Here is a 15,193-nt window from a genome sequence, read left to right as displayed (position 1 = left end):
GAACAACTCTTAAATGCCATAAAATTTTGAATATTAAATGTTCCCGTGTATAGAGCGACCGTTATGGAAAATTGTATATCTTTGTTAATATTTAAAGACACTTACATTTGCCCTAGATAGCATGTAAGAAGATGCATTAAATAACAAATTCTAAAACATGAACACAACTTTTTCCTAAACTAAATAATTTAGTAATGGAAGCCACTTTGTAAAATTGTTCATAAGGTGTACTCTACTAGACTGTACAATTGTACATGTGGAGTAAGGAAAACTGTACATGAAGGGTGTGAAGATGAACAGTTGTACAAGGGAAGTGTACAGCTGTACATGAAGGATATAAGGGCTGGGACTGAATTGATTATGTTGCGATGAAGTGTTAATCTGAACGCACCATATTTCGACCATTATCTCAACCCGGTGTTCTAACCCGGGCATATTAACTTTCAACTAAAAATAAATATATTCCCCACCCCTGCCCCCTTTCTCAATGCTTTCTTCCTTTTCCTAACATCCCCCCTCTTTCCTACCATTATTTGTTTGGAAAAATATCTTTTATCCGACTAAATCCTAGGTTTTCCCGTTTTTGAATCCATTAGCGCAAATTGAATTTTTTGCCGCGTTCCCTTCTTATTGAAATTCCCCGCCATGTTAAGTTTTATCTTAGACAAACATACCATTTTCAAATCCCCCTGCAATCCCCCCCCCCTTTCCCCTTCCCAACCTGAAATTAGATTTAGAACGTGTAAAAATATTACATTCCTGTTTTTAAATGTAATTTTCTCCAGGAGGGTGTGAGAGAGGGGGAAATTCTTGCTCATTTAGCCCCGTTATTCCCTGTGTTTAAAGTAAAGAACAGTTTGAAAATGTAGCAATAAACCCTGTTATTGCTGTGTATGATGGCCAATTATGTGTATCTAGAGAGATCTTACATAAAACCTTTACAAGGACTTGAAATAGTTTCAACAATTGAAATAAATTTCCACAAGTTTAAGGACAAGAAAATATGATTTTTCAACATGAGGCCCTTCCACCTGACATTTCGGATATAGACCGGTTGCAAACATAATAAAATAATGAGGGGGAAGTTGCAACTTTTACTCACCATATCCGGCGTACTAGCTCCGTCTGTGTGTGAGGTGGAATCTGCAGTTGAGCGGTTTGCATTATTGTTGCTATCTCCCAAGTCACCCTTGCCACCCTCTCTCTCGTCGATGACGAGGTCGATGGGCATCTTCCCCTTGAGACAGGAGATATACCGGTGACAGAAGTTGTCACAAAGCTCGTGAACCTAAAAATAAATTTGTCAGTAAAAATCAATTCAGATCTTAAAAGTCTGTCAAAGTCTGTCGAAGTCGTTTGAAGACGTTCAAGTCTCTGAAAGCCTGTTTAATTTTTTAGAAGTCGTTTGAAGTCTCATGGAGTTTTTTTAAGTCTTTCGAAATCCTTTAAAGTCATGTAAAGTCTTAAGAAGTCATTAAAAGTATTGATTATATTCTTGATTATTTTCTTGAACTCTCAAAGACATTCAAGCTGTGTCAATCGTTTCAAGTCATTTGCCTGTTCGGTTGCTGAGTAAAATTAGTAAACTCAAGAGTTTTTACATTTCAGGTATTTTGAAATAGTTTACAAGTTAAATTGGACATGATAATGTGTTGTTGACAAGCATACAACAGACTGTGGTAATTCAGACAATTTAAAATAATTGCCTCGCATTGCTTGGATAAAAGTCCTACTGCCTGAATTGTTGGGCAAATACAAGCAATCAATGGCGTATTGAATAAATGTCGGGGAATAAACAATTCACTTTGTTAAATGTGTATTTACAACTTTTATATACATTTTAGGGGGAAACTAGACTTTTTTACGTATTTATAAATGAATACATGGATAATTTACAGATAGATGAATAGATGGATAAATAGGTAGATGAGAGGTAGATAAGATTGTATGGATATGAGAATAGATATATTTGTTTATGAAGGGATGGGGGGGGGGGGTATTCAGTACCTTAACAAAACACCCAAGATTCAACAGTATTATATAATATAGATGAGATGGATAGATAGATAGATGGATGGATGGGTTCTGAAGAGGGTTTAAGTTTGGTTGGTTGATTTCTGATCAACAACCGGTTTTTACCCCTCCATCATTGTTTACAAACAAAATATAAAAATCCAATGGATGGATGAATGAATTGGATGGATGTTTAAATGTTTAAATGTTAAAAGTTTGTAAATATCGAAATCGGTTGTTAATTTTAATACAAACCCAAACAAAGAAACGAAGGGGAGAGAAACTAGATTGAGGGGGGGGGGGCTCCGGGGGTGAGAAAGTTTAGGTTAAGCTTAGAAGTTTAGAATTTACCGATTGAGAATATAAATAATTTTCATTTTGAATTTTTCTCAAATACTTGTTCAAATCTTAAAATCGCCATGAAATTGAACTGATTTCAAATTCAAAAGATAAAGTAGTAATATCAAAAAGTGGAGAAAGATTCCTGAGGGAACAGTTTTCACCCCTGACAATGCTTGATCAAGCAATCAAAGCCTGGAATCACGATGACTGCCTGGAATTGGGTGAAAGATGTCCCAGTACTTCAGACAAAGCAACAACCAGGCCAATACTGCAAATCCTAGACACGCAGGCCTTCAAGCCGAGTCATGCAGGCATCACCATGATGAATCAATAGATGATTTTATAAAAACTTAAAATAAAGAATGTACTTTTGTAAAAATGTAATTGAGTCCAGATGTACTATTGTAAGAGTGTACTTGAGTTCTATTGTACAATTGTCAAATGTACTCGAATACTTATGCACTATTGTAAAACTGTACTTGAGTACAAATGTACTATTGTAAGAATGTACTTGTGTACTAATGTACCGGTATCGAATGTACTTCTGAAGTACCCATCTATCATGTTCCATATTATTCTTCTATCCCCAGTATTATTTCTGCTGAGAAAGAAAAACAAGATTTCTATAAATTAACCCTAAATTTGGCCGGACCTACTGAAACAGTTTTAACAAAACAAATATCGGAAAACAGACAGACAACCAGACAGACGGACAAAAAGATAGACAGACGAAATGTTACAAATAGATAAATAGACAGATGTAAATAAACAGCTGGGAAAAAAAATGCAGACAGAAAGATAGACAGAAATATGTTTATGTATATGTATATCTATATATACATATTTATATAGAGCTAAGTTTGACTGTAAACCTGAACTAGAATTACAGGATATGCGCTAAACCTAGTTGAACTTGATAAGCTTACCTTTAATTAAATATCTAAAGAAATCAGATATAAAAATATAATAACTATATAATAAATATATAATAAATATATATAAATATATAGTAAATATGCAAATTACAATAGAAATTTGTAGTTGTCAGACTCAAAAAGAAAAAAATATAAATAAATAGATATTTATAAAAAAAGATAGATAGATAGATAGACAGATGGATAGATAGATATATAGATAGAAAGATAGATAGCCAAACTGAGAAAGAATTTCAAAGTAGATATGAAATCATCCTATTAAGAGAACCCAGGACTGGACAGCAGTTGAGGGCTAAATATATTTAAAATTTACAAAAAAAAATGAAGAATTATAAAAATAAAACTTTTCCCCTCACTTTTTTTAAGATTTCTGTCTCACATTAAAGATGTAGAGAGAAGCAATTTATATAATTTTGACCATTTCAATTCTGGCCTCGTTTCTTGTAGACCTAAGCATTCATTTTTCCAATTTTGACCAATTTGTAGAAGTTGCTTTCCCAAATAAATCCTCGAAAATCAAATTAGAAAATCCCCAGAAAAATTCATTCAATTCTCCTCCTCTTTCTCCTCCCAACTGAATATATTTATTTACATGCAAATATACACAATGTAAATTCTTTTGTTTATTTACATTTAGATTCCTTTGCATTCTTTAAGTTAATGTAAATTGTTTTAAAATGAGTACTGTAGCCCCCCCCCCCCTTCATCTCAGTTTAATTTATTCTTAAAACACAACCTAGAGTATTTCTAGTTACTTGACTCAGACAAGTATTCTGAATTCTAATATCAAGATAATGTGCTTCTCTTTAAATAAACTACATTATAGAAACATGAAACATATTTTTGCCCCAAAATACAGTTTTAAAAATATAAATATGAATAAGCCGATGCATAGATAACATCCAGACGTCGGACAGACGCACATTTACATTTATCATAACATCGAGTTTTGACAAATTTAAACTTTGAACTTTTGATAGATTTTTTATCTGTTAATAATAATATTTAGATGATCTACAGCTTATAGATATATATACAGATTTAGAAATATATAGATAGACACAAAGATAGAGAGATATATTAGATAGATAAATCAAAAAATAAATAGATAAATAGACAGAAAGATAGATATAGATAGATCTAAAGATATTTCTATGAATGAATAGATGAATGAAAAAATAGATAAATAGACAAAAAGATAGATATTTCAATGAACGAATAGATAAATAAAAAGATAAATAGATTAATAGACAGATAATTAGATATTTCTATGAACGAATAGATAAATAAAAGATAAATAGACAAAAAGATAGATATTTCTATGAATGAATAGATGAATGAAATAAATAAATAGATGATAAGGATATTTAAGTAAATCAGGCAAGATGCAGATTACTCTCTTAACTTCAACATCAACTTGAAACATTACACAAATTCAGACAGACGGCTGAATAGACAAATAAGACAAATAGAAAAATGGACAAATAGACGAATAGACAAGAAAGTAGATAGAAGGACAAATAGACAAGAAAATAGATAGATAGACAAAAAATAGATAGATAGACAGTAAGTAAACTGTTACCGGACAAGTTTCATAATATCAAAGTAACCCTAGGATAAACTTAAGACTACATCAAAACCAGAATCTNGGGATCTTAAATTAGAGGGAATCTCATGGGAAAATTTGATAAAATTGTTTCTTTCTATTTTCGATATTTTATACATTGATAATCTTTGATCAAACATATGTCTGTTTGTTTGTCTATATTTCTGTCTGTCAGAGTCAGCTGTTTTTTAAATATAATTTTGGAAAGGCTAACTGTGAAATCAAATACTTGCTAAGGGGGAGAAATACAAACAAAACTGTAACAGCTGCAGATTCCAAATCTTGAATGAATTGACGCAATTAATGTACTTTTTAAAATAAGTGTTTGATGCTAAATAGATGTCCAAGCTCTACAAATGAATATGCATAGATATCTGATTCAAAGAAAGGATAAATGAATACCAACGTGTAATCACGTAACTCTAAACCTGTTAAGAAAATTTAACAGGGACACTTTCTTCCAAATTTTTTTTGGATAAAATTCAGATCCAATATTGGAGATTGGATTTTTCCGGATATCTAAACTTGTTGCTCCCCCCCCCCCCTGCTCAAAATATGCAATTTAATCAAGATATGGAACTACAAACGTCCAACTATACAAATCTTGATTGGCAGAAATTTGCACTTTACATTTGCAAATTCAGAACTCAATTAAAAATCAATGTAAAGATTTGCACGTCTCCTCGGCACATTTTTGCACAGATATATCGAATATTTTTGCGACACTTATCTAAAAAAACGGGAAGGGTGCAGGGGGGGCGGTAATTTAAATTAAGATTTTTTTGCTTACCTTTTCTAACTCAAGGAGGTGGAAGCGAAGAACTTGAATAGCCTGTACCATCTGAAAATAAAATTATTATTATTATCATTGTTTCTATCTATTTATCTGTCTATATACTGTTTCTCTATCTGTTTGTATTAGTGTACTGCCAGCATGTTTTGCTTCCGAATGATTAGATATGTTTAGAGCAGCGGGGGAACGGGATCTTTCTGCGTTATTAGATAATTACATTTACACCAATTACCGGGAAAACAACATCCATGCGAGGGATAAACAAAATCCGCCATTTTCTTTGCACAACGAAAATCCGCTAAATTAATAAGAACAAATCCGGAATGATCTTACATCATACAGATAGTTGTACAAATATACAACGAACGTACAGATTTAGGAAGTTTAAACCAAAAAAATATTGAAATTTAAGACTACTATGTTTGTTTTAAAAATTGTAGTCCCTAAAGGTTAGGTTTCATCCCCTGATATTTTCTTAGGCAACAAGTGAAATAACAAAACTAAGAATTATAAAAACAAAGTAGCGCTACCCCAGACCGCGAAACGACCTAAATTAATTTTACAGATGGACCCTTTCCCTTCACAGCCTCTTCATTTTACAAAATATTAAGGAGCTGCATTTTTGGGCCGGATTAACATATTTTTTAGAAGATTTTATTAACAAGATTATATAGTTAAAAAGTTTAGTGTCAAAATATTGAGTCTCATTTTGTGGTTTCAGACACATGTGTTCTGGTCTCAAATTTCACCCCCTCGGGACCCCCTCACCCGATACTACCCCCCCCCCCTCTCCTCTATCCAGCCCCTAGAGATCAGGACCCTTCTAAAAATAATGAGCATCAAATACTATCAGCGTTGCAATTTGAGAAAAAACGGGAAATGGTGATAAAGCATCCTTTGACGGTACACAAATCAAAATCAAAATGGCCGAATGAAAAAATGTGGCAAACTGAAAAATCAAAATGGCGGCGGTCTCTACATGTGATTGAGTGATATATTGGGCTGTAAATGGTAGATTGAGCAAAGATCGTCGCGTCAAACTGTGTACAGGGAGTCACGAAGAACCGGGTGATACAAAAAACGTCAGTTTTCCGTGAAAAATCTAGCAATTTTTATAAAACAAAATTACAATAAAAAGGTTTAAAGCGTGGCAATCACATACAAAGTAAACTTCATATCAATTGTTAAATAGCCAACTTATGGGTCACCCGTTTGCACGTTTCCAATCCCACTTAAGTATTCTATATGGGTATCTAACCCCCAAACCCTATATGGGGAACACTCCCCCCATAGTTGTCAGATTGACAAATCAATGAAGAGTTATAACCACAACTCACTAAACCATAGCGTATAAGGAACGCAAGATTGCGTACATCTCCATCTGATGATTGAGTATAAAGAATGATCATGACGGGCTAATGGTCCCCCTCCTCCCCCCTGGAGGGCGGGAAAGCCCCATGAAAAACCACAGTGTCAGGGTCAGCCTGGTCATAATTCAAACCTGTCATATTTATCATCCACTGTTTACACAAGGATTGGAAAGAGCCGGAGATGACAGCCAATCGGAGATTTAGAAACGATTTGTCAATCCGGCTTCCCTCATTATCCTTACACCACTACGGGGTAAATGTGCAACCGAAGGTGCAAAATCCGCAAAAAAAATCATTTGAAAATCCGGGAAATATATGATTTGTAAGAAACCCGCAAAATATTTAAAAACGAATAAATCTACGAACTTAGTGACTAATGATCATTTACTTTGGGTTTGATAGTTTCCGCAGCTTGGAGATCAATTCATCAGATTTCAGGCTGTCAGGTTAAACATGATTTTCATAACTAGGTAAATCCATTAGGCCAGCAATATCACATGCAATTTTACTCCTTAGGGGGGTGTTAATCCATTCATTAAACTTCCATTAACCCCCCCCCCATACACACCTAGTAACTTAATCATGGTATTTACTATTATTGTCTGGTTATAGGATTTAAACATATAATTCTACTTGGTCAAATAAAAATATTTCTTTTAGGAATTAATGACTAATCATATTTCTTGAAGAATAAAAGCTTGGCACGATATATTTTACTTTATCTTTATATGCCATGACAGAGAACAATATTGGAGACCTTATTAAACATCATTTCACTTTATATATTATAACCCCCCCCCCCCTCTAGGTTGACATGCATGCTTAGTTGTCATATATCTTCCATCAATTCTGAACTTCTGGGTTTACAAATCCACGTTTTTGTCCTAGTTTCCTAAACATTAGTGAGACGTGGATAAAAAGTTAGGTTTGCGGTTCTTAAGCTAAAACATATTCATTTATCAACTTATGGTTGATATAAGCCTACCTTGTAAAATTCATGTCCCTTGTCTGTCATCTGTAATATATTTATGAAAGTCTGTCTCATTGCTGTCATGTGTTCAGTAACGTTGAAATGTGAGTTATTCTTGCCCCCCTCTCCTCCCCTCCCTAGGGGCCCCGCCCCCCTCCGTCAAGTTTGGTGTTAATCTCAGCCAGCTGCAATCCCCCTCCTTATACTTCACAAGGAAGTCTATAAATATTTTCAAATAAAAACAAATCAAATTAATTGAATAAAAATATTTACTGCTTGAATAAATGGTGACATGCCTGAATCAGCATACTTGGCTGTCGAGTTCAATTATAAAAGCAAGCTCGCCGCCGGGGAATATATTCCCTGAAAAATCCGCGAGAAAAATTCTCGAAAATATAAAAATGAAAAATATTGCGCATTTTTTACGACTTATCAATTTAGTCTCGCAGAGAGTTATCCCAGTCGTAATTTGCTTATGCAACAAAATTTTATATTTGAAATCAAAAGAGTTGAATTAGGCGCGGATAAACTTGAAGAAAAAGAGTTCAAAGATAAATAGATAGAGAGAGAGATGAATAGAAAGATATATAAAGTAGGGCTTCAGCGAGGCAACTTTTATGTCAGCATACACTTTTGACGCCCATAACCAGATAAGCAGGCAGATAAGCATGTGAAACCTCTCATACAGTCTCTAAAAGGGTACAAGGCGAGGGGGGGGGGGGGGATAAAAACCCATTCTGCTCCTCAGCATCCTTTACGATGCATTTACATGATAATTTTGCGAGAAGTAACATTTTGCTTCTTTAACATTTTCCCGACTTATCTATTTCCACATTAAGTTGTCGAACCCGCCTACCAAACTACTTTAACATTTGTATTTGACGCTATTTCAAAGATAAGCAGACCAAAAATGGTAAGGTAGGATCAAAATGGTCCCCCCCCCCCCTACTCCCCTTCAGCTAAAAGGAACTTTTATATTATTCTTTCTTCGAGTTCCCGAGTTAGATGTTTTTAATTATGAATTTATATCAAATTTGGGCGAATCTTTTGCATTCAAATGTGTCTAAAATCGGTATAAACGAGCACTTTGAACGCATTGTGCACTCATAAAATGCTTTTACGAGATAGTTGAACTTCAAAAAACTGTAAAACCCTAAAAACTAAAGATTTCTCTTTACTGGCCAAATGTTTAAACCTTGAATTGATCTACGTCTCTCCTACTATTTGATTTGATAAAACTAAGAGGATAGATAGATTTCCTTACAGCCTGAAATAGGCTTGAAACATGATACATGTAGGCTAGATAAGCTACTAGAACTAAAGCATAAAATTTACCCAAAATTCAGCAAATTAATTATTCAAAGTTCATGCAGTTTTTAAGTTTACATTTTAAGTTTAGTTAGGTAAAAGCGTACTTTGCCTTGAGGGAACTCAAACATTTAAGTTTTAAAGAAAAATGTAAAAATTTTGCTTGAGGGAATATGGTAGGGTATGAGTATGCAGTTGCATAGGGGTTGCCAGAGTACAAAAAACCGATCAGCCCTTAGATAACCATACTACCCCTTCACACTATACACTCTTAAGAAATGGTTAAACCCATTTTCCAACTCTGGATAAATAATGAAAAGAGGGTTGATTAATATTTTGAACTCTGTTCAGGAATGTGGCTTAGATCCTACATACAAAGAATATTCTGGCATGGCCTGACGGATGGGGAGAGGGGAGATAGATAGATAGATATGAGGAGTAGATATCTAGATAGCTTGATAGCCAGATATGAAGATAGGATCATATTGTACGACTCCACGTAAATGGGGTGCATCGTAGCTCTAGAATCTAGATGTAAACAAATGAGCCGAAACCTTTCGTACAAAGGACAAAATCCTCGAAAATATCCGCCATTTTCCTACAAATATTTTCCCGCGGTTTTTCTGGTTTGGTTTGGACAAAAATTTGCACAAAACCGCCATTACTCGGCGTAACTAGCTGTTTCTGATAGCTAGCGGCCCGGGGGGTCATCAAATATACCAAATAAATTTTCATTAAGATTTTATTACTTGGAAAATTTGAAATTGATAGCAAGAAGGGAAAAGTGAAGTCCCGGGGATTTTCAAAAGAAGAGGAGAAGGGAATTTTCGTAAAATCGGAATGTCGGCAGACAACGGCTAATTTCCAAAACTTATCAGACATGTATTCAAAAGTTCTGATTTTCTTTTCCGCTTCTGTATTTTTTATGGTTGTACGTATGCACAAAAATATCAATATCTGAATATTTGATTTATGTTTAAGGAAAATATTTAAATTTTATTTGAAAATGCTTCACAATGGCGCTAAGAAATTCCCCCCTCCATCTTTTGTGTTTCATATTCTAATATTCATAACAAATGTTCAAAATATATCCTCTCAGGCTCAAATTTCAATATTTAAAAGAAAATAATGCCCACACCCCCTCCCCCCCGGTATCAATATTCAATGCAATTTTTAATCTTATATCAGTGTGTGTACAATGATATTGATATATCAATATATGTATATCCGATGCAGTCTGAATATTATTATGATAATAAAAACAGATATACAAACAGTATGAGGGCGGGGGATAATTTTTTATTAAACAAAACAAAAAAATCCTTGTTTTAAAGTAAATAAAAACAGTTGTAAATCATAAATAATTTAATGTAGTAATTGCCATTCCAATTAAGATGTCAAATCAATTATCGTAAAAAAATATAAATAAATATAAAAAATCTTACCAAACTGTCAACTTCAGGATCTGCCATATAATAAGGTTTTTCTGCACGTATCTAAAAAATTAATAAATTACAAAAAGATCAAAGTTTTTTATTTAATTTTATGGCATGTGCCTTTTAATACATGTTGCATATTAAGTACTTGTTGTATGTGTGTAAACCATTAATTTCCTGTCACAGTTAATTACTTGTAGGTAGAACCATTTATCCTGCCTTTACAACCATATATATAAAAACAATATCATTTTATAATTTATTTATTCTACACCCTGTAGTACATGAAGCATGTTAATGTTATCACCCTGTATGGTGTAGTATCTATCTGTCTAAATGAATCACCTTGTATCTATCTTTCTAGTAGTAAATCACCCTGTACATAACTATCTATCTACAACTTGTCTATATCGTTAATAAACTAATTAAGTCTTCCGGTCCTACCAACATCATTTAATATGATAAATTATCTGTTTTGATCAAATTTAACGCGACTTTTCGCCGATTAGTCGAGAAATCGTCGATTAAGACATTAATATATCCTTTACAACCCTAACTGTGGCGCTAAAAACAATGAATAAGCCAAACCAAACCCTGGGATTCAATTTAACCAAACCAAACCAATTCTCAGTTAAATGTAATTCAGGCCAGGAACGGTACAATATTATTCGCTAAGCGCAGGGAGTCCACACTACATTTCACACAGTTTTTGTAACTATTACCATTAAAAACGGGACCAACATATACACTTAAAATTTATTCTAGAACTGGTTGCCCATTGTACAATATTATTTATGACTTTTTGACAACGAGGTTTTAACTTTTATATAAAAAGTTCATTTTTTTATTTTGAGGGACAAAGGTATGAGCTCGGTTTAATTTATGATGACTGCGGCGAATGATAATATGCCATAAATCAGTCCAGAACTAGTAAATAATTTACAAGTTTATTTGTCAATGCATTTTTTCTGTCTATCTGTCTATCTGTCTATCCGTCTATCCGTCCATCTATCTGTCTATCTGTCTATCTGTCTATCCGTCTATCCGTCTATCCGTCTATCCGTCCATCTATCTGTCTTTCCATTCATCTGTCCATCTATCTATCTATATAACTGTTTCTTTGTTTAAATTTGTTTAACTGATGTTGAACTGTTTAATTCTAGATTTAATTTCTTTTCTCCATGAAATAAAAACTAAAGACTATAATTTTCCATTTTGTCGTAGAACCGGAATGAAGTGTAAAACAGTGCTTAAAGGGTAAATTAGAAATACCCGGTTTTACTTCAATACTAATTGTTAAAGGACCGGTAATTGCCTCTCCAATTCTTAAAGGGTTTTATCCTTCTGAAAAAGACATTAAAATTACAGTTGGTTTTTACTCCCTCCAGCCACAGACATGGTGGTTTGGAGTTTAGTGGGCGGGAGGGGGCGTTCCTCGTTGGTTTCATTTCATTGATTTCTTCACCATGATAAATAAACGNCCACCCTCATATACTATATGTACGCTGTATAGGAGTTTATGAATATCTTAAAGTTTGATTGACGGCTTCATAGATTTGAAAACCTAAGATTTCCATTTTAAGGTGAGACCCGTCTTTGACAAGCGTTACACGACATATACCCATTTTAGGGACTCAGCGATTCGCGTTATTTCAACGTTTTTTACACGGCTACGGGGGGGGGGAGGCAGAGCTTAAATTTTAAACATCCTGGCTTATTACATAAAGGCCTTTTTGGCTCTAACGAATTTTCATTAAAATTCATATTTCGTCCCAAGTCTTAAATTAAATTCAATTTAATTCAGGAATGTCCGGATAAAAACCAAAAAATCTCAAGACAACAGAAAAACTTTTTATAGCATTTTATATTTTACAAACAGATCGAAGGGAAGGAGGGGGGGGGGAGGCGACATAAAAACAATAATTTGAAATTTTATTTAAATTTGACAAAATTAATGATAATTAAAACGTAGTTTCCCGGGCAACCAATCAATTAATTCATTTAATTATCCTTAATTACAGACAATACCGGTTATACCGAGATAAAAGGATAGATAGATAGATAGATAGATAGATAGATAGATAGATAGATAGATAGATAGATAGATAGATAGATAGAATAACAAGTTTAAGATCCCTTGTCATGAAAATGGAAACTAGTTGTAAGACTGAATATCTAAATTCTACATGTAATTAAATTTTGATTTTAGTTAGGGTTTAATACCTTTACACATAAACAAATACCCGAAGTTAAAACTAGAAACTGTGAAAAAATGTGTCTAAATCTTGTAGAATAAAGACATGTTTATACCACATCAAGACAGATTGAGACAGATATGTGACAGACAAACGCCTATCACCACAGACAGTATAGGTATTGTTCTATGAGGGGGGGGGGGAGGTTGATTTGGCGGATTTTCGAACTAGGAGGGTAAAAATAAGAAGGTATGGGTCGGGTAGCAGTTTTCTCATGAGAAAATATATTCTCAAATTTCTAAATCTAAAATGGCCATTTTCTGAAAAGAGGTATTAGCCTATTCACCCTGAGCCTGCTTAACTCAAACCCTCCCCCCTTCCACCTACTTCCCCTCAATTTTTCCTCAATCCTCCTTAAAAAATAAATAATAAAACATTGTAAAAAATCTTGGTTTTATATGGAGTAAATAAAATAAATCCCCATTTAAAGTCTTAAAAGAAAATATCCCCCCCTGAATTTAACAACACAATGTATAGAAAAGCGCATCGGAGGGACTTAGGACCAAAAATCCTGGTTTTTCCGATAATATATCTAGATTAGTTGGCTAGGGGGAGTCAAAAATAAGAATGGATAAATTTATTGGATGAATAAGCTTTAACAAACCTACTAATATTTATTTTAATGTTAGAAAAAATATATTTAAGTCTGTTTTCCTATATCATCCAATAAAACTTTGGATCTCGTATTTATTTTGGGAATATATATGGGAGGGGGGGGGCTTGATAAAAATCAATAAAATTCTGATTTATATATAATGAAGATTATTGATCAGCGTTTGTTGTTCAAATTAAGAAATTGTAACGAGTATAATATCAATTTTGTTTGGCGGGATACATGGGGTATGTTTTAGCACCAAAACCGGAGGGAAAACACAGGGGAATTCTCTGTTTTCAATTGTTTTTCAAATAATAATTTTTATGACCGTCCTTTATACATTGATGGGAAGTTTATGGATTGCAGGTGGTTTTTTCTCAGGGCTAGGCAGTGTGCAAAAATAAACATTAAAGAGATAATTATTGAATAAACAGTACTCTTTGTATACACAAGTAATGATTAGTTTTCTCAGAAAAAAAATGGCGACGATGAACAAGTTTATTTGAGAAATAAAACTGGACAAATTTGAGCTTTTTTGAGGATAAATATTAAATATTGAGGGCGCGAGGGGGCCTTGTGTTGAAAAATGAAGTCAAAATTGAAATATTATCAGTTGCAAAAAAATTGTCTGTGTGTACACGATATTATTGATTGATTTGTGTTCATCAAGATAGATAGTTAGTTAGTTAGATAGATAGATAGATAGATAGATAGATAGATAGATAGATATACAGATAGATAGATAGATAGATAGATAGTTAGTTAGATAGATAGATAGATAAATAGATCGCCATGTACTTACGCTTGCTTATTTAGGCCGTTAAGTCTAAAGTTTAAAAACATGTTTTTACAAGTTTTTTTCTAACAAAATAACCTCAACATTAAATATTAATTATTTAATTTTATCATTTTCACCAATTCATTGTTTCTTACATGTTAGCAAGACAAAAACGTTTTTTTATCATTTGTAATGATAAGTTTTATTGTTCATATTTTGAGTGTTTGATTTGAATATTTACACTGTTGTAATCTACTGCTTACTTAATGTTTGAAAAAGTAAACAATTTACAGGGTCAATCAAAATCTGAAATAATTCAGGGTTTTTTGCGTTTGGCCGTTTTTTAAAAAATGGGTGGCATATAAAAAGTTTCAATAACAGAAAAAGGTAAGATTTTTATGTATCTTCTAAAAAAAATTTAAATTTTTTTAATCTTAAATTTTTACTACAGACACCCTTGACTGATAATATACAAACATTGTAAACTACTGATAATATACTCTCCACAGTGAACAATACAAATATTATATCCCCCCCCCCCCCGGTCTTGACAAACATAGATTACAATGAAAAAAGTAAAGAAAATCAGCTGAGCCCTCTATCATCTATCATATTTGATCAAAATGTAATTAGAAAATATTGTTTTTATAAATCCTGCGGAGTTGCAAAGCTGTATAATTAATCCTTAATTATGTCATTAAATTCTGATTTTATATAAAAATAAAATTATATGCTGAAAAACTTGATTGAAAGTAAGACCACTGACAGATGGTCGAAAAAGCACCCCCCCCC

General features: G+C 33.2%; 1 protein-coding gene across 3 annotated transcripts in view; it reads right to left on the bottom strand.

The window, feature by feature from the left end:
- Positions 1-910: 910 nt before the first annotated feature.
- Positions 911-15,193, bottom strand: part of LOC111718067 (homeobox protein homothorax) — a 47,059-nt gene continuing 32,776 nt past the window's right edge. For all 3 annotated transcript variants that reach the window (XM_023493556.1, XM_023493557.1, XM_023493555.1), the window contains 3 exons: positions 10,783-10,833; positions 5,687-5,737; positions 911-1,288 (listed from right to left, as the gene is read on the bottom strand). In XM_023493556.1, coding sequence (XP_023349324.1) covers positions 926-1,288; positions 5,687-5,737; positions 10,783-10,833 — 465 coding nt within the window. In that variant the 3' untranslated portion in view covers positions 911-925. The remainder of the gene's footprint in view (positions 1,289-5,686; positions 5,738-10,782; positions 10,834-15,193) is intronic.

Source organism: Eurytemora carolleeae, unplaced genomic scaffold, assembly GCF_000591075.1.
Source record: "Eurytemora carolleeae unplaced genomic scaffold, Eaff_2.0 scaffold938, whole genome shotgun sequence".
Lineage (NCBI taxonomy): Eukaryota > Metazoa > Arthropoda > Copepoda > Calanoida > Temoridae > Eurytemora > Eurytemora carolleeae.
Note: the sequence above shows the minus strand (reverse complement) of the source record. Positions and strands in the feature narration are given on the sequence as shown.